General features: G+C 44.5%; 1 protein-coding gene across 1 annotated transcript in view; it reads left to right on the top strand.

Annotated features, from left to right (window-relative positions):
* The window catches only part of LOC311515147 (C-type lectin domain family 4 member E-like), a 38,874-nt gene extending 18,475 nt beyond the window's left edge, over positions 1 to 20,399 (top strand). The window contains exons 5-10 of the mRNA XM_084618037.1: positions 7,519 to 7,633; positions 9,330 to 9,428; positions 17,951 to 18,049; positions 18,692 to 18,843; positions 19,108 to 19,238; positions 19,538 to 20,399. Of these exons, the coding sequence (XP_084474163.1) occupies positions 7,597 to 7,633; positions 9,330 to 9,428; positions 17,951 to 18,049; positions 18,692 to 18,843; positions 19,108 to 19,238; positions 19,538 to 19,685 (666 nt within the window). The 5' untranslated portion in view covers positions 7,519 to 7,596 and the 3' untranslated portion in view covers positions 19,686 to 20,399. The remainder of the gene's footprint in view (positions 1 to 7,518; positions 7,634 to 9,329; positions 9,429 to 17,950; positions 18,050 to 18,691; positions 18,844 to 19,107; positions 19,239 to 19,537) is intronic.
* The last annotated feature ends 4,995 nt before the right edge of the window (positions 20,400 to 25,394 follow it).

The following is a 25,394-nucleotide window of genomic DNA, read 5'->3' on the forward strand; positions in this document are numbered from 1 at the left end:
CAGGTATGACCTTCCCTTGGTGAATCCATGCTGACTGTTCCCGATCACTTTCCTCTCCTCTAAGTGCTTCAGAATTGATTCCTTGAGGACCTGCTCCATGATTTTTCCAGGGACTGAGGTGAGGCTGACTGGCCTGTAGTTCCCAGGATCCTCCTTCTTCCCTTTTTTAAAGATTGGCACTACATTAGGCTTTTTCCAGTCATCTGGGACTTCCCCTGTTCGCCACGAGTTTTCAAAGATAATGGCCAATGGCTCTGCACTCACAGCCGCCAATTCCTTTAGCACTCTCGGATGCAACTCGTCCGGCCCCATGGACTTGTGCACGTCCAGCTTTTCTAAATAGTCCCTAACCACCTCTTTCTCCACAGAGGGCTGGCCATCTACTCCCATGCAGCAGTCTGGGAGCTGACCTTGTTCGTGAAGACAGAGGCAAAAAAAGCATTGAGTAAATTAGCTTTTTCCACATCCTCTGTCACTAGGTTGCCTCCCTCATTCAGTAAGGGGCCCACACTTTCCAGAGGTTTGAGCAGGAAAAAATGCTTTCAGGGTCTTTTATAGCTTCTGCCATGTGAAGGGAAACCCATTGTTCCTCTGCACAGTGGAAAAATACAGGTAACAAGATGGAGTTTAGTGTCACGTGGTCTCATCACATGTCCTGGCATGCTCCGCTGAGTCAAAGCAGAGGCCATTACCCGTACTCTAGTTAGAATGTCCTCAGGAAGCCCATTACGTATAGATAGGCGTCTTCCATGGCCCATTGTGAGTTAAGTGTTCCTTGATGGACCATTCAACTTGAATAGTCCCTTTACAATGTGCTGGCTAAATACCTGGTAGGTGTTACCTACATGAGCAAACACATTTGAAATACAGACACATGGTCAATATTCATAACTTCAGATACAAACATGATACATGCATACACATAGGATAATCATATTCAGCAAACAATAACTTTTCCATAGACACATTACTTGACATACTTTGTATAAGTTTTGTTGCAATTATATCACAGTGGATCTACATGGTCATATTTTAATCAGATAACGTCACACCCCTCAAGGGACCTTCATCTGGTGTTAGCACTCCAGCACATTAACCTCTCTCCGGCAAGGAGTATAGCTACTGCTAGTCCCCTCCCTTAGTCTCCATGCTCCTATGTTCCTCCAGCGCTTCTTACTGGGACCTGGAGCAGCTAGTCCCTCAGTGAGTGCTCCCCTCCTTTTCCCGCTCAGTGGGTGACCCATTCCCCTCCTTCCTCTGACACTTCCCTGATACCTGTGGTGCCCTCGCTGTAGGAAAGAGACAGGACTCAGCTGTATTGTATCTGTAACTTTAGCGCCCTCGTGGCCAAGATGGAGTCTGCTCTGCAGGCAGTTCTGGCCAAGAGATGGCGCGCACAGGAATCCACTGTCCTGGGGTGTCCCCCGATCAGCCGCCCTGTCCCTCTCAGGCTTCAGGCAGGTTCTCTCTCCTTCACTTTTTTCCAGGCCTTCCAGCTGCAGCCCCTCTCTCCCCTGGCTCCAGAGCCACACCCCCAAGTTTCCCTCCTCTCTCTCACTGCTCCCCCTCCCCAATAGGAAAAATATTTAAAGAGGCCATGCTCTCTGAACCCCAAGGGGTTACATATATATAAAGGATTCTTTAGTGAGGCAGTTGGACACAGACAGGCCCTCCTACTATGGTTCTCCCTGATTCTCAGACTGACTGACTGACACAGCCTGGGCTGCCTAACATTACCACAGGGTCTCCCAAAATCCCGCGCTGCAGTCAGCGGAAGGGGCTGCTGACTATGCTAGAGTGTCTTCTCTACCACTAGCCCCTCAAGCGTTTCCATTCTCTTCTTCCCCACACTCCTGTCCACTCACCTTATACCACCTGCTAGTGCACCACCAACCCCACCTCCACTCACTGTGTCGACATAGGAGAAAATAGGATCTAGAACTATAAAACATTCTCTGGGGAGCACAGAATGCTCTCAGAATGCTCTAGAAAAACTTCACTTAGCTCATATGAGATCATAATAACACCTAGTTTTCATATCGTGCTTTGCACCAGCAGATCTCAAAGTGCTATGTGGACTTTGGCAGCTGTGGGCATGCTCTGGTGAAACATGAAGAGCTCCCGCAAACACTCAACCCCATGATGGGGCCTCAGTTCCAAATACTCAGTCTGAAAGTTTGCTCGTTTGATGGGGGAGCAATGAGAAAGGTCTAAGGCCCTTTATGCAGAAAAAATCCTAGGTAAAAGGGCCCTTTCACATAGCAGAGAAAGGAACAACAAGAACCAATGGCTGGAAATTGAAGCCAGACAAATTCTAACTAGAAATAAGGCACACACTCGTAACAGTGGGTCTGGCTAACCTTTGGAACAAACTACCAGTGGAAATGGTTGTGCTCTGATGTCTTCTAATCAAGACTGGAAAGACTGACTATCTGGAAAGTCCTGCCCTAGTCAGATACAAGTTACTGGGCTCAATGCAGGAGTAAACAGGGTGAGGTTCTATGGCCTGAGTTACACAGGAGGTCAGACACTAGATGCTCAAATGGTCCCTTCTGGCCTTAATATCTCTGAATCTCTGAAAGGCTACTTGCAGCACCCCTTATGGGCACCACAAGTGGGGGTTTATTGCTTTTTCAATAAAAAAAGAGGTACATCCATCAGCACAGCTCCCCTAGTATGCTCCTGGGATATTCAGGGATTGACTCAGTGGAGGCCTTCCCTGCACTCAATCATTAATGTCATTTCCTGTGGGATCCTGCATTTACCTTGGAGATATCCCTGTGAAGATTTGCCCCCTTTAGGGCTGTGCCCAGTTTAGCTGTATAGATACATTAGGGGGAGCTGTGAGCACTTCTGAGGCCGCCTTCTAAACTGCAACACCAGACTCTGAGTTGCTGAGCTGAATCTATAATAAATGATATATTCTGATCTTCCTACAGTCCTGAGTCTCCTACACTGCGCCCACAAACACTACACGGTAACAGGAGTGGTCAGAGAGTGACTGGAGAAGAGAGTACAGGACAAAAGGGGTAAGGAAAATGGAGCAGCTGAGAGTTCCTCTGGAGCTGAAGTTCTCTGGCAATACAGCAGATAAGTGGAAGGGATTTCAACACAGATTCAGCCTGTACATGCAAGTGAGTGGTTTTATTGAAAAAGAAGATAAACAGAAGGGAGCTATTTTTTTAAAAAAATTATCGTGGGGTCAAAACACTAAATATTTCTAATTATGTACAGTTAAGTCAGGCAGCACAAGCATGCTATAAGATGCATGAAGTTTGAAGAGTACTGCACACCCGAGACAAATGAAATTTTTGAACGATATAAATTTCATGAGAGCTCAGAGAGAAGGATTGTTGTTTGAAGAATTCATGGTGGATCTCAAGCTGTTGAGCCAAACATTTAATTATGATCAGCTCACAGATTCACTAATCCGAGATCAACTAACGACAGGAATTCGAGAACCAAAGATTAGAAAAAGACAATGGAAGACCCAGATTTGAACCTGGATTAGGCATTTAGAAGATGCTAAACAGCAGAGGTTACCCAGAACAGATTGACACTTTTGGAGGGAAAACAAGATACTGCTTTGATGGACAGAATCACAAACCCTCAGGGCAAAGGGAAAGCAGAAATGTTCAACAAAGCCTGTAAAAAAAAAAAAAGTGAGTTTGCAAAAAAGGAATTTGTTGAGGACAACATAAAGAATTACACAAGGCGTGGAAGGAAATTTCAGCAATGAATTGCATTTGGACAACATTGCAACAAGTGCACGAAATTCAATAATTTTGAAAGAGTGTGCAATTTGCAATAGCAGATGCACCAAAAGAACCAAAGTACACACGCTATGTAACATGAGGAGAACAGAGCTAGCAGCACAGAAGAAGAGCTTTGAATGAAGCAGCTGCACCAAATAATCGGGCTGTTACCTTGGCAATGAACGGAACTTTTTTGACTTTTAAACAAGACACTGGTGCTCAAGCAAATGTGGTAATGGAATATATTTTAAGGGTCTAAAAAAAGACTGGGTACATTGCTAATAGACAGGTAAAGTGAAGGCCTTACAGTGGAGAGCTCATTTCTACTTGTGGGCACATGTGAATTAGAGGGAACGTTAAAAATAAGATTGAAAAATAATAAATTTTGTAATTGTGCCAAAAATGTACCTATACTGGCCTTAAAAACACGCCCAACACTAGGGTTCATTCAGAGAAAATATACTCATTAGAGGGGCAAGGGGACTCAGGTATTGGGGAGCAGTTTTAGGATGTCTTTAAGGGCATTGGAAAACTGCCAGCAGAATATCAAACTGAATTGACAGAGCCTAGTTGTTCCATCATACATTCCTCTAGGAATGTTCTTCTAGCTGTGAGAAAAAAACTCAAAAGAGGAGCTAAATAGATTAATGGCACTAGAGGTAATCAAGACAGTAAAGGAGACACAGAATGGGTTCGTTCATTAGTAATTGTAGAAAAAAAAACGAACCCGAAAAAAATTAACAAGTATGTTAAAAGAACACTTTTCCCCATGCCCACTAGGGAACACATATTTGGAGAAATGGTTGGCACTAAATGTTTCTCCACATTGGATGCATCCGCAGGATTTTGACAACTCCCCTTCGATGAAGGGACTGGCTGACACTCCTCCCAGAGTACAGAGACTGCTTTTCTCAGCTGCAGTTAACTGAATTGCAAATAGAATATAAAGCAGGATGGGATTTAGTGGATACTCTGTCTGTAGCAGTGGTGCCCAAACTGGGGTTCGCAAACCCCTGAGGGTTCGCAGAACGTTACCGGGGGTTCGCCAGAAAAATGTCACTCATGGCGGCCATGGGACCCCGGGCACTGGAGGCAGCAGGTGGGACCCGGTGGCAGGGCAGACAGCCCGAGCCCCAGGGAGAGCGAAGCCGGGCAGCTGAGGCTGGCAGCCCGAGCCCTGCCCCCGTCAGTGGGGGAGCCGGCCGCCCGAACCCCAGCGCTCCGCACAGGGCTGGCAGCCCAAGCCCTGGCGGTCAGCGGGACCTGCAGCCCGAGCTCAGTGGAGCTCAGTTGACCAGGGCGGTCAACAGGGTCCCGCAGCAGGAGCCCCGCAGAGTGTGGAGGAAATTTAAACTTAAATCCCTGGAAATATTCATTTTTAGGAGGGGATTCGCGAGATTTCACAATTTAGTGAAAGGGGTTCGCGGGCTGTTAAAGTTTGGGAACCACTGGTCTAGAGCTTTTGACAATGCTGTAGCAGGAAATGACTCTGAATCTGATATATGCATGTGAACCTCATAAACCAGGGATGGCCAACCTGCCCCGAGAAGGAGCCAGAATTTACCTGTGTACATTGCCAAAGAGCCACAGTAATACGTCAGCACCCTCCATCAGCTCCCCACTGCCTGCCAGCAGCCCTGCTGATCAGCACCTCCCCCTCTTTCCCCAAGCCTCCTGCAGCATGCAGGAGGCTCTGAGGGGAGGGGGAGGAGCGAGGGCATGGCAGGCTCATGGAAGGGGGCAGGAAGGAGTGGGGGTTTTGGGGGAAGGGGTGAAGTAGGGGCAGGGCCTGTGGCTGAGTCAGGGTTGAGCAGTGAGCACCCCACCCCCACAGCACATTGGGAAGTTGGCACCTGTAACTCCAGCCCCGGAGTCGGTGCCTATGCGAGGCACCACATATTAACTTCTGAAGAGCCGCATGCAGCTCCGGAGCCACAGGCTGGCCACCCCTGTTATAAAGAAAAACTACCCTGTCTCTGACAAAATGTGGACTGTGTTTGCAGCAGCCAAAGTACATGATGAGACCTTGGCAAGAGTGATAAAAGCTATAACAGTAGGTTGGCCTGGACACCATATACCTAGTCCATATTTTCACTTCAAAGAAGAACTTTCAGTGATTGATGGTATTTTGTTTAGAAGCAACTGAATAACTGTTCCCAAAATATTACAGCCTGACAAGCTTATTAGAATCCATGAAGGACATTTAGGAAATAAAAAATACAAAAGAAGGGCCAGAGCTGTGTTGGCCTCAAACGGGTGAAAAAAGCAGTTAAGAAATGTGAAACATCAAAAGTTACAGCCTAAGCCTGTGAAAGAACCTATGCTGGTACCTCAGGAAGCTTTAGAGGCTTGGTATAAAATTGGTATTAATTTATTCAGATATGCAGGTAAAGATTATGTTGTGATTTTAAACTATTACTCACGCTTTCCAGAGATTACTTTACTGGACAACACCATAGCAAAGCATGTAATAACACGCATAAATCAATATTTGTTAGGTATGATATTCCTTCAATGGTAATGTCAGACAATGGTCCACAATTTGCAGGATATGAATTCAAAAAAATTTGTGAGATATTACGGGTTCTGGCATATTACAGCAAGTCCTAGATACCCACAGCCAAATGGTCTAGTGGAGAATGGTGTAAAAATTATAGAGAAGCTACTAAAAAAAACAAACGAATCTAATTCAAATCCTGACTTAGGCTTGCTTAACTATAGGCAGCACCCTTGAAACATGGATTGTCTCTAGGGTGACCAGATGTCCCAATTTTATAGGGACAGTCCCAATATTTGGGGCTTTTCCTTATATAGGTGCCTATTATCCCCCCCAACCCCACCCTCGTCCCGATTTTTCACCCTTGCTATCTGGTCACCCTAATTGTCTCACGCAGACGTTCTGTTTAAGAGAAAACTAAAAACTAAACTGCCTAATTTTGTAGAAAAAGATGTTAAAAATGAACATGATGTAAAAGGATTAAAGAAAGCTGATAATGAAAAACAAAAAAATGTACCATGGCAGAGTAGGGTGGCCTGTCACACATTCACAGAACACACGCCAGTACTTCCAGGAACAGCATACGCCTTCCCCTTCACAGTGAAAGCGAGGTCTCACCTCACAGGGGAGCTCCATTTTTAAGAGCATGCTGCCTCATCCCTGCCGGCACGACCTTGTGTGTCTGATTCCCGACAAAGCCACATCTGGTTTTGTCTGAGTACTGGATAGGGGACAAACCCTAGAAAAACAGGCAGTATCAAACTGGCTTAATCAGCTTAAATCTGGGGAACCTCCCTTATAGCAAACATTAGGCCTGTGTTGGCTTTAAACTGGCTTAATCCATAGCGTGTGAGATCTGACAGGCTAAAGATTCCCCTTCCCACCCCACAGACACAGGGCAAACCTAGAAGATAAAAGGTTAATGTTACAATGTTACATGTTGCAAAACTGCATGAATATTTTCGAAATAAACTATTTCAGGAATGGGGGATAGTTCCTCTTTTCCATCCTCATTTTCTTCACTTTTTTATGTATATATTTGCGGGGGGAGGGGGACTAGGGTGGAGTTGCTTTTATGTCTCATAATTATCTACTTCTGGTCTGAAATGAGCCATCACAAGACCGGTTGAAAACTTCCCCTTCCCTCCACTACCTTCTGTGTGGTATTTATCTCCAGGCTCTGGCTCTCAGCCTTGCCATCTCATCAGACATCATTAAGGCTCCTCATTTGTGTTTGACCAGCTCAGAATACAATTTGTTCTTCAGTAGAACGGTCTCCTATGCTGGTGGCTGCGTGTATTCCCTGGAGTCACTGGTGGGGACAGTGAGGTTCTGGGAGAGGCCATGGGCCCAACGGGGAAATCCAGCCCAGGAACTGCAGGTGAGAATGGGGATTTCATCTCACTTTGTAGGGCGGGATGGATTGAAATAAGGATTTGGGAAGGCAATGGAGAGGGAGTGATAGAGGAGAGAAGTTCTGGGGAAAGACCATACAGAACTGGGGGAACAATGGCTGGAAAGGATGAGATAGAGGGACAAAGAGAATGGAACCAGGAAGTAACAGGGCTGGAGAATGGCCCAAAGGAATTGGGGAAGGGATAATGAAATTATGAGAGAAAAGCAATCACCTTCTGTCCATTTCAATGATCGCACAGAAACAATGTCCAAGAAGGGGTGTCAACCTGACCCCATTAAATGAACCAGTTGAAACACATTTGGATGATTTCAACCATAAACATTTCCTCCCATTTCTACACTCTTACTGCTCATTACAATGCCAACCTCTGACCTTACTAGATGCTTTGAAGACTGGTCATGATTTTTTCACTGTAAACAACCCAATTTTTACCACTTGTATTTGTCTCCAACTTTGACTGACTTTTATAAACAATTCTATATAACAGGCTGAGCTGGACTTTCATTCCTTTGGGCAACTTAGGGCACTGACCTGTGAGTAACAGTCCAGGAAGAGAGAGACATATGTTACATATACACCGCAAATGAAGGGGTGATTGTAGGGCATGTAGACATGCCTGTGTGGACAATTGCAGCAGAGATGCAGTGGCATGGACCCCAGCAGAGGCTAGCAGTGCAAGTACCCACCCAGGGTCCCCAGTGGGCTTGTACTGGGACGGCTAGCCTGTGCTGAAGCCTACGCCACCCAGTCCTCGCTACCACTGTTACCTGCCCCAGCTAGATTAAAGCTAGCACAGGTATGCCTTCCGCACGCTGCAATCACATCTCCATTTGCGATGTAGACATACACATAGGAGGGAATATCTACACTTTGAGCTAGGGGTGTGAGTCCTAGCTCAAGGAGACATACCCACACTAGCTCTGTTTGAGCTAGTGTCCTAAAAATAGATTACCTGGAGCAGTGCAAGCAGCAAGTGGGGGTAGCTGCCATAAGTGTGTGTTCATTAGATATGCTAGGTATGTCATCAGGCCCTCCTGCTGCACATGCCACCATGGCTACAGTCTACTTCTAGCACACTAGTTTGATCAAAGCTAACACAGGTATGTATCCTAAAGCTGGGAATCACACCCCTAGCTCAAAGTGTAGACAGATCCCTAAACAGTAAGGAAAGGTGGATGGGGAGAGGAGAGAGAAGGGGGTACAGAGGATAAACAAAAGGGAAGTAGAGAAGATGGAGGTAGAAAGATGGGATAAACAGGGAGAGGTGGGCAGAGGTGGAGGAAGAGAATGCAATGAGAGAAAGGAGGAGTGGCTGGGGAGATAGAAGGAGATATATATGGGGAGAGGTTATGGGGAGAAAAGGAGGTGTGGGGGACCAAGCAATGGACAAGAGAAGGAATAAAGGGGAAAGAAGAGGAGAGACAAGTCTTATGGGTAGAGAGAAAAAAAAGAAAGAGGAGAGTTGGGGGACCCTGCACTAACCCTAGCTCCTGTAACTGAGCCACTTTTAATTGCAGGCTTCTGGGTCCAGGTGTAATTCTCGGAAAATTCCTCACATCTGTCTCAGGACACTGTGTTGGAATCAGGAAAACAGGGGCTCTCCTGCAATTTTATCTTTGGGAAGGGTATGTGATTCCTGCTCTTACCTTATGTATTTCAGGCCCCACAGAAGAGAGGAAACTCTGCCTCTGGCTGAGCCCCTGGGTCATTCTTGTTTGTGTTCTTGTCCTCAAGGCCTGTGTCATCTCCGGCTGCATGGGTGGGTTTTGAATTCTGTTTATTTGGCTGCATTGCAAAGAAAAAGTAAATGTATAAAACAAGAAGGGATTTTATTGCTCTCTTTGGGGTCTGTCCTCCCTGCTTCTTTCCTTTTTCCCATCTTACAAAAACGAAAAGGATCTTGAGTAAGATAGTGGCTGGTAAATTTAGAATCAGTAAAATGAAAGGCTTGTAAACTCAAGCTGTGGAACTGCCTGCTGCAGGGAATCAACCAAGTCTGGTGCCATTGCTGGATATAAAAAGGGCAGCATAATAAAGAGAAAGGTAAAAAACCCTCAGGCATTAGGGGATAAATGATCTCTATAGGGGCCAGAAAGAACCGTCCCTCCTTTCCCCCAACCTCAAAGTGGGACAGGTAGCTAGATATGGAGATATATTATTATTATTAAATTAATATTTATTTGAGGCATCTAACACCAATCTCTGCAAGAAGCCTGATGCAGGGCTAGATGGAACAATAGTCTGTTCCTCTACAGTTAATCCATTGCCCCATCCCACACTCTGCCTATTGACACAGAGAGAAAAGTTTCCCCTCCTGAGTAACCAGCACCACTCCCCACAGCACGCCTGTGTTTCTCGGTGGTTTCTGTCGCAAGTGTGATGAAGCCCATTATCATTTGTGTGCGGTCACTGGATCTCCCGCTGCCTTCGCTCACCCCTGCTGGTGGTGGGAACCTTTACAGTCTTGGCAGGAGACTGAAGGCCCCCCCAGGCTCCAGAGGAAAGGCAGCTATGTCAGGGGGGAGGTTTCATTATTTTTCTGTCGCTGTTATTGGGCCTTTCCCTCCTGCTGTCTCAGACACAGCAGCATGGACTGAGGAGCCAGTGCAGCCAGGCCAGGCTCTCATACACTGCCGGGAGCTGGGCACAGGGGTGCTGTATGTCATGGTCTGCAGGGTGTGGTGTGGGTCACTCAGGAGGATACACCTCCCTCCCTGTCTGACCCTCAAGTGCCAGGGGCTGCTGAAAGTGACACCTTTTGTGTAATATGTAAAAAATGCTGCTCCCTTGTGGAAATTAAAGAGCGGGCAATGTATTGCACATCAATAGCGGCGTTTAATCTGGTGTCCATGTCAAATCCCACCTCAGGCAGCTATACACTGTCTCCTGGAATCCCCCCGGCAGGTCCATTTGGGTTTTCACTTGATCTCTGCTGTCCTGACCTACTCTTTGTGTCATTAAACAGCTGCCACATTTCACCCCAGAGGCAGCTGATTTTCTGTGATTGGGGAAGCATCTACTGTAGATACAGTCAGTAAAGAGCTGGAGCTTCCTTCCAGAAGAAATTGACTGGAGGGAAACAAGTTGTTGTTAGTGTTACCAGGTCTGTTGAGCCCGGGGATTACTCAGTGTTGCCAACTCTCATTATTTATCACAAATCTCACAATATTTGCTGTTTTTCTTAAAGCCCCAGATCCTGGAGTCATGTGATTTTGCAGGATCATAGCATAGCACTCATTTAAAAAATAAGTTTTTAGCCCTCCTGGTTTCAGAAAAAAACTCAAAAACATGACCCTGAAAGGAGCAAAGCCCACAAGGCAAATCATAAGATCCCATAATTTATTATGTTATAAAATGTCATCATCTGGGGAGGAAGCGTTCTGATTCATGATGTTTGAGCACTTGGGGTTGGCTGTCCTGCGCTTTAAAGCAGTGGTTGGTGCCTCATTAGACAAGAACTAAGAGACAGCCTAGTCAATCCAAAGCTCCCCCCACTCAATAACCAACTCTCACGACTTTATTGTGAGCCTCACAACATTTGATTTGGATGTGGCTCGTGGGCCGTAGTTTGCCACCTCTGCTCCTCCCAGTTCCCTGAGTGTTGGGGATTTAAGGGTAGCCTGGTTGATATACTCCTCTATAAAAGTCAGAGCAAATTTCTATGTTCTCTTTATCCAAAGAGGTGCATCCTGGGATTAATATTGCAGGATTGTTATGGCAGGAGTCACCAGATGGTGCTGTTATTCACAGTTTTACAAGTTCTTTTTTTGTCATGTAATCATTGTTCAGCTTTTGAAGAAATGATTTTCATAGAGTTTAAGGCCAAAACGGATCAACTAGTCTGACTTTCTGAATATCACAGGCCATTGAATTTCACTCAGTCATCCTGGTATTGAGACGAATGACTTGAGTTTGACTAAATCCTATCTCCCAGAAAAGCATCCAGTCTTGATTTAATGACATCAAGAGATGGAGAATCCACCTCTTTCCTTGGTTGTTTGTGCCAATGGTTAATCACCCTCTCTTAAAAACGGTGCCTTATTTCCAACTTAAATTTGCCCAGCTTTAATTTACAGTCACTGGTTCTTGTTCTGCATTTCTCCACTAGGTTAAAGAGCCCTTTAGTACCTGGTATTTTCTTTCTGCAACGATACTTAGACAGTATAATCAAGTCACCTCTTGATCTTCTTTTTGATAAGCTAAACAGATTGAGCTCCTAAAGTGTCTCTGTAAAGCTATTTTTTGCACTTTTGAATAATTTTTATGGCTGCCCTCTGCAACCTCTTCAATTGATCAACATCCTTTATAAAATGTGGAACAAAAGAACTGGATGCAATATCCCTGAATTGGTCTTGCCAATTCTGTATATGTGGCATATTGGAAACTGTGTTAAAATTACAAGCCATCATTTTAAGTTATATGGGATTTCCTGGACCCAGAGCCGTCCCCTGGGTATGGCGAATCGGGGCAGCAGCTCTGAGCCCCGTGCTTTGGGGGGCTCCACGCTTCAGTGTGCATGTGTTGTGCAGGGGGCACTAGACCAGCCCGGGGGGGGTAGGATTAGGGGTTCGGGGGGCCAGGCCAGCCCAGGAGGGTTAGCAGGGGGCCTGGCGTCAGCAGCGGGGGTCGGGCCTGCACTCACCGGCAGGAAGCATGCGTTTTATTTCTTTTTCTTGCTCACCCACCGCCGCACCAGCCGCCAGCATCCTAGCTCCGCTGGAACACGCTAGCACCAGGCTGACCCCATCCATTGCCCTTCTGCCCCAGACCTCTCCCTTTTTCGGGACCCCTCAGCAGAGGGGGCCCCCTTGCCCCTAGCACAAGTGCTACCCTGTGACTGTCGATTGTCCCTCGCCCCCCAGCACTGGTGTTCCCTCTCCACACCAGATTTAACCTATAGAAAAAATGTTAAGGGGGGCCAATACAGGCTGATTTGTCCCAGGCTCCGTACCCCCTTTGGGATGGCCCTGCCTGGACCCATTTGCAGGCTGGGGAAGCCATGTGATCTAGGTCCCTTGTGGCACTCTGCAAAAGAGCCAATCTGCGGTGCAGTGTGATGAGCTGTACCTTTCTGCCTTCAATCTGGTCTCTCTGTGTGTTTGGTTGTTGTGTGGCCCTATCATTGTTTACCAGTCAGCCAATCCTTGTGTCACCTGCAAATTTTATCACCAGTTCTTTCATATATACTTCTAGATCATTGATGAAAATGTTGAATAGCATCAGGTCTAGTCCTGCTCCCTGTTGAACCCCACTAGAAACACCCCCCGCAATGGTAATTCTCCACTGACAACTTCTTTTTGAGATCTGCCAGTTCTTAATTCATTTAACATGTGCTTTATTGATGTAGTACAGTGCTAGTTGTTTAATTAACATGTCATGTGGTGCTAAAAAGCTTTGCAAAACTCTAAATATATCTACACAGTTACTTTTATCTGCCAAACTTATCTAATCAAAAATAAAATCAGATGTGTTTCACAAGACCTACTTTCCACAAAGCCATGTTCATTGGCATTAATTCTATTATTTTCCTTAATTCTTTATTGGGTGATGCCCATATCAATATTTCTAATATTTTTTCTGGGATCTATGTCAGGCTAACTGGCCCACAGTTACCCAGATGATACCACTTGTCCTTTTTGCATTGAATTGAATAGCACAACAGCACTCTTCCAGTCTTCTGGAATTTCCTTGGAATTCCAAGATTTACTAAAAATTAACACCAGTGGGCCAGAGAACTCCTCAGCCACCTCTTTTAGGACGTTTTGGTGCATGTTGTCTGGGCCTACTGATTTAAAAATGTTAATCCCTAGTAACTGTTGTTTAACATTCTCCTTAGTTACTAATGATCTGGAAAGTACATAATATTCATGTGATATAAATGCATCATCCTGCTTCTTTCCAATGCAGAACCAAAATATTTATTGAATATTTCTGCCTTTTCTGGAGAATTATTAACAATTTTATCATCTACACATAGTAATGGACCTATACCGTTCTTAGGAATTCTTTTGTTCCTGATATACTTAAAAAACATTTCTTATTCTCCTAAGCCTTGTCAGCCATGGATTTTTCCCTGATGTCTTTAACTTCCCTTAACATTTTTCTATATGCCATAACTTCTAATTTATACTGATTTCTATCTACTTCCCCTTTCTCCATTGGTTTTATATATATATTTTATTCTAATTCCTGTTTTCACTTGACCTCTTAACTGGAATGGGCTTTTAAGCAAAGTAGTTCTCTATCACAATTTCTGAATCATGGGTTTTTGGCCATCTAATAAATTCTCCTTAAAGAACTCCCAATTTGCATTCACAATTTTCTGTCTTCATTTTTCCTCCCAATCAATTTCACTCATAATCTTCCTCAGGTTTGGGAAGTTAGGTCTTTTGAAGCAGAAAGTGTGTGTGTACACATACACACACATACACTCATAACTGGTTGGGACTGTCTTAGGTTTGCCCACAAGGAATGTAACTGGGGCATGATCACTGGTCCCTAGACAACCACCAATTTTCAGTTCAGTGATAATTCATCTTCAGCTGTTCATGGTGCTGTCCAAAATGTGTTTGGTGCAATACCTTTTTTGTTAGAAAATGATCATCCATCATTTTTAGAAACTCTAATGAGGGTTACTACTGGCTTCCAAATTGAATTCTCCCCATAACAACACAATTTTTCTTTCCACAACTTTACAGGAAGGAGCAATTCATCCTGTTCCCTAGTTTGATTTGCTGGTCTGTAACTGACTCCCATCCGTACCTCCTCCTGGGTTTTGTTAGTTATCACATTGATCCATATACATTGACGATCTTGTGGTTTTGAGTTATTAATAACTCAAAAGCAGGTAATAGTATCTTTCATGTAGAGTGCCACTGTCAAATTCTAGGGTTCAGTCCAAACCAGTGGTGGGTTGTGTCAGCACTTGTCCTGCAACCCTGGGTGCCTTTCAATGCTTTGCAGCTGTAGCTCACAGCCTAGGATACTCACAGCCAGCCTGCAAGTATGCAGATCACCCTGAGTGTCTGTGTTCAGCCATCCCTGGTTCAGCAGCTCTGACTCCAGCAGCCTTTCTACAGCCCCATAGCCACCCTCCAACTTCCACCAGCCTTGGTTACTACTTGCAGGGTGACTCTAACACACCCCCATCCCAAATTTTTCCTGATCCTGTGTGCCCTGAAGTGTCCTGCTCTCTCTTGGATAACTCAGGAAAATAATGTTTGTTTGATCATTTAAAGAGACAAAGGTACATTACAGCTTATTAACTTAACTGGGATAAATACACCTTCCCCTCAAACACAGCACTGAGTTGGTTTATAATAAACACAAAACAAATGTATTCACAATAAGACATAGGTTAAGTGATGCTAAGCAAAAGGAATAAAGTTAAAAAAGATCCCAAATGAATAAAAATGAAAACACATATCTAAAAATCTAAAACTTAATATAGCAAGGTACAATCTTTACCTAAGCAGCTATCTCACCTATATTCAGTTCCCAGAGACTTCAAACCCACCCCACCTTGGTTGAAGGATCCACCTTTCTTGGCTTGCAAGAGCCCCAGGCCCTTGTATCTGTCCAGTGATCAATGCCAAAGATAATTTCTGTCCTGGCTTATATCTTCCAAAGTTCAACAACCTTGTTTCAAGAGGCAGGAAGACCTTTTGCTGTTCTTCCCTTCTTGTGGACTTCCCATTTCCCCGCTGATTTTCTGTGTAAGTGGGGATTCCATTATTTTGGGTCACACTTTGGTTATTTTCATTGGGGACAGGTAGATATCTGTGACATTCCATCCTGTCTGGGAGAGACCTGTTTCTTCCTTTGTTTGGACACACACTTTAAAGCATGAAATCAATGAGTATTCATAATCCCTTATGTTCTGCTAATACAGACATTGCACGTTGATATCAATCACTAGTGTGTCATAGGCTTTCATAAAATATCTCAATCAATAGACTTTCATAATACAGTAATATTATACCCAATCAGTTGATACATAGCTTATCATTTGAGGTTCAGGTCCCTTGTCTTTATAGCTCAGATAAAGTTTCTCTTCCCCGCTTGTTAGCTTGATAGCTTTGTTTACCTAATATGAAAATAGACCTTCATTGTCTCTGCCTGATGACCAGGCTGGTCAGAGAAGCAAACACATTCCTTTGTCTAGGGCAGACCTGTTTACTAAATCCCTCTTACATGCCTGGTTTATATACATTTTAGATATATTAGATATATATATTAGATTTTAGATATAATTCCAGCCTATCTATTCATAACTTTTAATACACACCATATACTTACATCACCCAAGACAATTAATGATTGGTGAATTATTAGTTTTCCAATGACATGTTATGTGACACCTATTAGACACAGATTATGACATCAGTGAACTGGGGTACACTGAACTGCTCAGGCCAGCTGAAATTTATTACCTGTTACCAGTGAGCCCCTTGCCCTCTGGCATTGGGACGCTGTGAGTGTGGTCGGTAATATATCCCTACTGCTATATTCTTATTATTAGAGCAGGGAATTTCTATCCATAGAGATTCTATGGTACAGTTTGATTCATTTACAATTTTTACTTCATTTGATTCTACGCTTTCTTTCACATATGCCAATCCGCCACCAGCATGACCTATTCTGTCTTTCCAATATATTTTGTACCCTGGTATTACTGTATCCCATTGATTATCCTCATTCCACCAAGTTTCTGTGATGCCTATTATAACAATATGCTCATTTAATATGAGGCACTCTAGTTCACCCATTTTATTATTTAGACTTCTAGCATTGGTATACAAGCACTTTAAAAACTTGTCTCCTTTTAGCTGTCTGCCATTACATGATGTAACTGAATGCGACTTTTTTTCATTTGACTGTTTCTGATCAGACCCTGCCTGTATTTTATCATTTTCCATCCTCTCGTCCTCACTAGGACATAGAGATTCTCTATTAATAGGTCCTTCCCAAGGGATGTCTGAACCACATGTTCCTCCACACCAGTCGGCTTTCCCCCAGCCCTTAGTTTAAAAACTGCTCTACGACCTTTTAAATGTTAAGTGCCAGCAATCTGGTTCCATTTTGTTTTAAGTGGAGTGCATCCTTCCTGTATAGGCTCCCCCTTTCCCAAAAGTTTCCCCAGTTCCTAATAAATCTAAACCCCTCCTCCCTACACCATCATCTCATCCATGCATTGAGACTCTATAGTTCTTGCTGTCTAACTGGCCCTGCGTGTGGAACTGGGAGCATCTCAGAGAATGGTACTATGGAGGTCCTGGACTTCAATCTCTTACCTAGCAGCCAAAATTTGGCCTCCAGGACCTCTCTCCTATTCTTCCCTATGTCATTGGTACCTACATGTACCACAACCACTGGCTCCTCCCCAGCACTACACATAAGTCTATCTAGATGTCTCGAGAGATCCGCAACCTTCACACTAGGCAAGAAAGTCACCATGCAGTTCTCCCGGTCATGGAAAACCCAACTATCTATGCTTCTAATGATTGACTTGCCTATTACTAATACCTGCCTCTTTCTAATAGCTGGAGTTCCCTCCCCCGGAGAGGTATCCTCAGTGGGAGAGGATACCACAACATCAACTGGAAGGAGGGTCCCAACTATGGGATTGTTTCCCTCTTCTCCAATTAGATGCTCTCCTTCCCTGGGACCTTCATCCTCCTCAACAGCACAGAGGTTGTCAGACTGCGGGGGGAACCATTCTATTGTGTCCTGGAAAGTCTTATCTATGTACCTCTCTGTCTCCCTCAGCTCCTCCAGTTCAGCCTCTCTGGTCTTCAAAACCTGTACACAGTCTCTGAGGTCCAGGAGCTCCTTGCACCGAATGCTCACATATGCCATCTGCCCATAGGGCAGGTAATCATACATGCAGCATTGGGTGCAATAAACTGAGTAGCCCCCACTCTGTTGCTGGACCTCTGCCTGCATTCTCTTTTTACTCCTGCAGCTGGTTCCTTTTGATGTTGTTTTGTTTATATCAATGGGGTGGTTTGGCTTTTAAGTTTAAAGAATGTTGCATTCTAGCCTCCGGCTCTCCCACTGAAGGAATGCCCCCCCCCCACTCTCCCAGATCAAGGAAGCTGAGCTACCCTATTCTCTCCTATGGGAGATTGTTTGGGTATGTATGAAAATAAAGCAAACCCAAGTAGGAGCAACCATACTGTGACAGTTCTTGGCCAGGAGATGGAGAAGAAATCAGGTTGTATGTGGGAGCAAGAGGAGGGAAATATTGTATCCATTCTCTTTTTTTCTCTCCTTTACCAGTCACTTTCCTCATGGGAAATCCAAGCTGTGAAATGCACAAGGCCCTGCCCCAGGGTTCTGCAGAGTGGCACTGTGTCGTGGGGAGAGATGAAGGGAAAGGTCAGTGACACCGAAAGAGAAAGGAAATCACCCCTATGTCAGCGTTCTGGGCTAGTGGCCTGATTCACACCCAGGTCTGGACTGACAGAAAACAGTGACAATGGGCTGCAGGGATTCACCCCTGAGGAGAAAATGAAGTCTGTACAGAGGGGTTAAGTGAGGGCTAAGGAGAGAAATAGCAATGTTCTTCAAGCACAGGCAGGGTGTAAACAAGTAGGATGGGGAGGGGTTAATTGAGAATGGTCAGAGAAAGGAGGTATAATGGGAGAAAAAGAAGAGCAATTCAGGTTGAGGAAATATTCTCTAACACTAACATTCCCATATCCATTAGACTATGGATGTCTTCCCAAGCGAAGGGGTGGAAACTGTATTAACTGAGTCATTTTTGGCTTTGTCCAGTTGAGAATTTAAAGGTATGTGGTTAGAACATGTCAGCTAACATGTTAGTCTACCTTGCCTTGTCCACATTGGGCTTACTGACCATGTTAGCTAATGTCTTCTAACAATACATCAACCCCTTCAGAGTAAACTGGAGGGAACAATTCAGCATTGTCCATAGACAATGGCAAAGATGTCGCTAGTAGGGATTTTCCATCTCTAATTATTATGATTCCTTCTCCTTGGGTTTCTCTTCCCTCACAGGGCGAGTCTGGACATGCTGCCCCTTGGGCTGGGAGCCCTTTCAGGCCAGCTGCTACTACTTCTCTAAAGACATCATGAACTGGGATGACAGTGAGAGGAACTGCACAGGGATGGGCTCCCACCTGGTCGTAATCAACACGGGAACTGAGCAGGTATCTTTGCTGGGGGTCAGACTCTATTGGGAATTCAGTGCCCAGCCCTAGAGGAGACCTTCACACACACACACACACACACACACACACCTGCTCTTGAGTTTGAGTGAGTAGTTCTGGCTCCAGGGTCACTCAGTCATGGGCTTCCTTAGCCATCAACACCTCCAGCACCAGACTCACAGTCCCCAGAGATTCCTTCCTGGCTGCTAATGTCTGCTCAGTAACTGAATCTAGTGAAATTTAAATTGATTTTTTTTTATCCAGGATTTCATTTCCAATTATGTAAAAAGAACAGTTATTGGAATCAAAGTGGAGAATTACTATATTGGTCTGGCTCAACAGAAGAAAGGCCAGTGGCACTGGCTGGATCTGACTCCATATAACAAGACAGCAGTGTGAGTACCTTTTGGGATAAAGACTGTCCAGCAGATTCACATACAGTATAGTGGTTATGTGTGTGTCTCAGAGAGAGATCTCTGTCACCTACTGGAGCTAAATGTTTCTGGTCCAGCAAAGGGAAAGTTTCTTATGGCATCATGATGAGCAGCTACAAATCCATTTTAGGGACGAAGGGGAATCTCTCTGGAGGATTCATTTCCACCACTCTTCCATCCTCACCAGTTACAACTCTTTCCCCTGGGTCACTCATAATGATATGTCTGACGTCTGACACATCAACTTCTCCGTCTTACAGGTTCTGGATACCTGGGGAACCAAACAACCTCAGTGTGGAGAAATGTGTTGCTGTAGATACATCCCAAAAGGAGAACATGAATTGGAATAACTTCCCTTGTATCATACCATCTCATCGAATTTGTGAAACTGCGGCAACAAGTATTTGATGAAAAAACCCCTCATGGATGTGAAATCAGAGAGCGAGCCCATCCCTCACCATGGGCAGCTCACAGAGAGATCAGATTGGAGGGTTTGTATCACTGTGAGTCCGGGGCTGTATAATATGCAGGAAGGTGGGGGTGGAAGTTACCGTGCTCAGTGGCATGAACTCACCACAAAAAAATATTTTGAAAAAAAAATATAAACTTCTGAAAATGACTAAAGTGGAAAAACACCAGACTTCAGCCAAGCTCTGTTTATGATGTCATAAAACTCCCTGTGACATCACCCAACGAGTCCAGTGGAGAAGGTGGGTTGAAAACGGGAGAACCAGAGGATTTGCCTTAAAGTGTTGAAGGGAGAGTTGCTATTCACTGTATTAATTCAGCCAAGTGTTGCTAAATGTAATAACTTCCTTTGGGCCCAACACATCAGTCCCCAAGAATGTGTGTGCTGTGAATGGGAGAGTGTTTCATCATGTCCATGTTGCTCTGGTGGCTGCTGGGTTTAACAAGAGATTCAGCTTTCAGGAAAAAGATGCAGGAGTAAAGGTCCAAATCTCAGAGCTCTTTGTTGTTCCAACCTCACTGGAAACATGTGTCTGTGCTTCCAGCTGGGACTGTTTAGAAGGCCAACCAGTTCCTTATCCCTCTTCCAGATTTAACTTCTTTTGTGATGGAGCAGAACAATTTATACCCCAGAGCAGTGGTTCCCAAACTTGTTCCGCCGCTCGTGCAGGGAAAGCCCCTGGCGGGCCGGGCCGGTTTGTTTACCTGCCACATTGGCAGGTTCGGCCGATCGCGTCTCCCAGTGGCCGCAGTTCACTGCTCCAGACCGAGGAACGTACTGGCCACCGCTTCCAGCAGCTCCCATTGGCCTGGAGCAGTGAACCGCGGCCACTGGGAGCCGCGATCGGCCGAACCTGCGGACACGACAGGTAAACAAACCGGCCCAGCCCGCTAGGGGCTTTCCCTGCACAAGCGGCAGAACAACTCTGGGAACCACTGCCCCAGAGAAAGGACAGGTTTTCAATCAAGAGACTGATCCTAGACCAAATCTCCTAGAAATGGAAAGGATCTATAAGCCCAGTTCTTTCCCACTGCCCTGGAGCTAGTGCTGGATTGTTGCTGGTCGTGCATTCTCCACATCTTTGTCTAATCCTAGTTTTGAATGGCAGGAGCAATGGCTCTTCCACTACTTCCTCTGAGGAGACCACAGGTCTAGATCTCATTGTTGTTGGGTTTTGAGGCAGAATGTCGGACGCTCTGTATAAAGTTTTCTTTGTATGTGTTTCACCTAGTGCTGTCCCATCTCCTACTGCTTACTTCTGACTCTTTCTGCGTACGATTCCCCTCCAGGAATTCCCTGCTTATTTCAGGACTGTGTCTACTATTGTGTTTATCTTAATTGTTTATCTTAATAAAGTCAAGATGTAAACAACAGATTCTGATCCAGTTCATTCTGGGAAGCCCATTTCCTGAGAAACCAGCCGTGACCTCCCACAAAGTGCGAGAATCCCAGGGTGCTGGAATGAACTTTTACCCAGGGTCCTTGAGTCACACAGGGCAGGATAGCTCTCGGATCACATCAGGGTGTGTTTACTGTCATTTTCAAAACACAGAAGATAGTCTGGTTAATTCCTATGCCCTGAACCCCAACCTTCTGCAAAGTGACAGGACCACAGTGTGCTGGGATGAAATCTTACAGACAAAAGACCTCCTGATTCATTGGGGCAGCATTGTTAGCTGCCACCTTATTGCTGTTTCAGGATCTCCACACAGCTCTGATAGTGCACCTGACTCCTGACCTTCAGCACAATCTGCTGTGTCAGTCAAGAGCTTCCCACACACAGCTCTGGCAGCGCACCCCAGTTCTTACCCACAGCGCTCCTGCTTCATTTGGAGGAAAAGACCAAATTCTATTTTAGTTTTGGTTTGTGGGCCAGGGTATAAACACAGGACTATATACTCCCCACAGTGCACTGTGGCATGGCCCCCAAGGGCTGTTGAAGGTTTGCCCAGAGATCAAGGGAGTATACGACTTTAGTTACTATATAATTGTTATTCCTGATGATGATTATTTATGCAACATGTCCAGCCAGTGAATAGAGGAGCAGCCCAAATCTCTGTAAATGCCACAGACTGGAACAGTTGTGATTAACAATTCATGTGATCAGTTTTAAATACATTTTTTTTACTACTGTAGGAAAAGCAAATATCTTGGTTGGGGAAGGTGCAGAAAGTGGGATGGATAGACCTCATCCTAGAGACAGAAAGCATTAACTCCTGTCTCATCCACTTCCCAGCAGTCACTGCAGGCTTGTCTCTTTTAGCACCTTCTCCAGTTCTTTGGGCAGAATGTGTGACAGTCCTAGGATTTGTTGTTAATGGGTTTAGAGGAGGAACATCTGATGCTCGTCTAAGGAAAGGTTTCAATATTTACTCAATAACTGTAAACCCCACGCCAGAGGACAAAGGATATGTCTACAGTGCGACCACATGGTGTAGTAGCAGCTCAGGTAGACGTACCTGAGCTAACTTTAATCTAGCTAGCTTGGGTCCCAGAGCAGTATGGTTTCAGTGCAGACTAGCCACCTGAGTTTGTACCAGGGTTCCAGGAGAGTTTGTATAGACCACACTAACCACAGACCACATGCTACCATGAGTTCTCAGCTCTAGTACCTGAGATAGTCAGATTTAAGATAGCTGGGTGTGAAGGTACAAGGGCACCATTCCTCTGGGGTCAGAGGCCTGCAGCTGTATGGCTAATTAGCCTCAACCACGTCACGTGGAAAAAGACCTGCAAACGTAACTGCTTGATCCTCATAAAAGGAGGAGCAGGAAATGGATGGAGGCTGCAACACCTACCACAGGCTGGGGCAACTGCTGGGAGGAGCAGCTCCAAGAAACAGATGGGAGACTGGGAAAAGTCCTGTTATTGCAAAGGCTCTGAGGTAAGAGCCAGGAACTTTCAGGTTGATGAACTCATGGGGAGGAGAGACAGACTTAGGAAACGGAACATAACTGTGACACACTGTGCCCTTATGTTCACCACTTTTACAAGACTGTGATAAATTTTGTACCAGGTATGCCTTGTGAGGTAACATGTAAACTTCATAATCTACTGAACATTATTGTCCTAGTAAAATGTGTGTAGAAACATTGTATGTAAAATTATAAGATTTTACTGTTTGACATTGCTGAGACACGCTCCAAGTTTAGAAAAGCAACCCAAACCAGTTCCTCAGGGACAAAGGGTTAGGCACCACCTCAGCCAGGTGTCAACATAATCAAGTGGATAATTACTGGGTTGAGCAGACATTCTTTGGCAGAAAGAAGGATGTGAGTGAGAAATTTACATTTTGGAATCCAACTGGGGGTCCACATCTAAAACAGACTTGCTGTCACCTGAACCCCAGCTGGAGATGATTCTCAAAGAAGAGAAATGCTTTATGAAGGGGGAATAGAGGACCCAAATCACCTCTCTCCCCTACTCACAGCATCAACAGCATTTGAAAGACAAAGGAAGCATCAGTGAACTGGGGCAGAGGTCCTGACTGAAGGAGTTCAGCCAGTAAAAGTATTTGGTAAGAAAAACCTTTGCTTTTCATTCATTTTAGCTTGTTAAGTTAGGTAGTAGTTTGTGTTTTACCTTTTATTTCTTTGTAACCAATTCTGACTTTTATACCTCATTATTTGTAATCACTTAAATCTATCTTTTTTTAGGTAGTAAACTTGTTTTATTGTTTTATCTAAATCACTGTGTATTTGAATTGAAGTGTTTGGAAACCTCCATTTGAGATAATGAAGATTTCTGCATATCATTTTCTATTAATGAAATGACGGATTTTCTATGAGCTTGTACTGCACAGAAGGAAAGAACTGGGCAGTAAAAGATGCACATTTTTGGGAATAAGTCTGGAGACCAGGAACTTGCTGGTCTCTTGTCAGTGTAATTCAGGAGGGGCTTTCTAGAGTACTCATATAATTCAGCTGGGAGTGATTTTGCACACCAAAGGCTGTGTGTGAACAGGCCAGGAGTGGTTGTTCTCATAGCAAAGCAGCATGAAAGGCACCCCAGATTGGAGGGTTGAGAGGACACAGCTGTTCAACTGTCCAGATTCTACCCTGGGGGATATCACAGTAACCTGTATAGATCTGGAGGATTAAGGCTGTGATCCTGTTTTTGTTAAGAAGGCTTGAAATAAAACCAACAGCAACTAATCTGGCTGCAAACTACCTTCCCTGGTGTGACCCGTGGTGCCTGGGTAGCCCTCACTGAAAATGCCAAGGTCAGGGCAAGCTGCAAAAGGGAAAAAAGATACTCCCAAAACTGATGGTTAACACTGAAGTTAAACTCACCAACCAGTCACAAACTTTATTTGTATTCCATCACACTAGTTATCAACAAGTTAAATAAAGAAATCATACAGCCCTCTTACTGCATTCCAGTTCTCTGGCTCCCAGTCATCACCTTGGTCCAGTGAGAAGTACAGTGAGAAGTTATTTAAAAAACTCTGCTCACTATACAAAATGTTCTTCTGAACCCTAAAGGGCCAGCCACATTGCCAGGTCAATATTAGATTAGATCTTACCCAAAATACCATGCTTCCAGCCAGTTTTAGTGTCTAAAACTATAGGTTTATTACAAAGAAAATGAAAGAACAAGAAGAGAGTTGTTAAATGGTAAAGCAATCAGATACATACAGAAACTTCAAAGTCCATATATCAGCTATTGGTGAATTGGTGACACCATGATCAGCTTCAGCAATGGAACCCAACCGACAGCAATATACAAGAAACCCACAGATCACTACACCTACCTTCATAGATCCCCAAACACCCCAAACACACCAAGAAATCTGTTATCTACAGCCAGGGACTCAGACACCAGGGAATATGCCGGAATAAGAGTCTGTTCTGATCTGGTGGATCCAATCTCCCTCTCTCCCTCTGGTTAGTGCTTCAGCTTTGTTTACATCTGGTCAAAAAAATGTAGAAACATCTTCACTCAAAAATTTCAATGAACTTTTGAATTTTTAATCAGCATCAATCACTTTATGAGATGGTTAAAACCAGTAAAAAAAAATTGAAACATTTTTACAAAAAAATGTCATCCACATTTTGAAAAACTGAATGTTTTTCACCAGCTCTAATTCTGTTATTCCTTTGGAACTCTACTGGGTGGAGGCCCTGAGCCAACCCAGGACACGCTGGAGGGATTATATCTCCCAGCTGGCCTGGGAACACTTGGTAATCCCCAAGGAGGAACTGGAACCTGTTGCGGAGGAAAGGGAGGTCTAGTCCTCCCTACTCTCCATGCTGCCACCATGACCCTCACCAGGAAAAGTGGCATAAAGGAAAAAGAAGAAGAAGGGACACAGTTTCTGCATACAGAGTCTGTAAAGATTTTAAAAAGAACGAGGAGTACTTGTGGCACCTTAGAGACTAACAAATTTATAATTCAGCAGAAGAATTGGAAATAATTTGCAAACTGGACACCATTAAATTAGGCTTGAATAAAGACTGGGAGTGGATGGGTCATTACACTAAGTAAAACAATTTCCCCTTGCTTATTTTTCCCCTACTGTTACTCACACCTTCTTGTCAACTGTTGGAAATGAGACATCCTGATTATCACTACAAAAGGTTTTTGTTTTTTTCTCCGGCTGATAATAGCTCACCTTAACTGATCGCTCTCATTATAGTGGGTATGAC

This window comes from Lepidochelys olivacea (assembly GCF_965140295.1).
Source record: "Lepidochelys olivacea isolate rLepOli2 genome assembly, chromosome: 1".
Lineage (NCBI taxonomy): Eukaryota > Metazoa > Chordata > Testudines > Cheloniidae > Lepidochelys > Lepidochelys olivacea.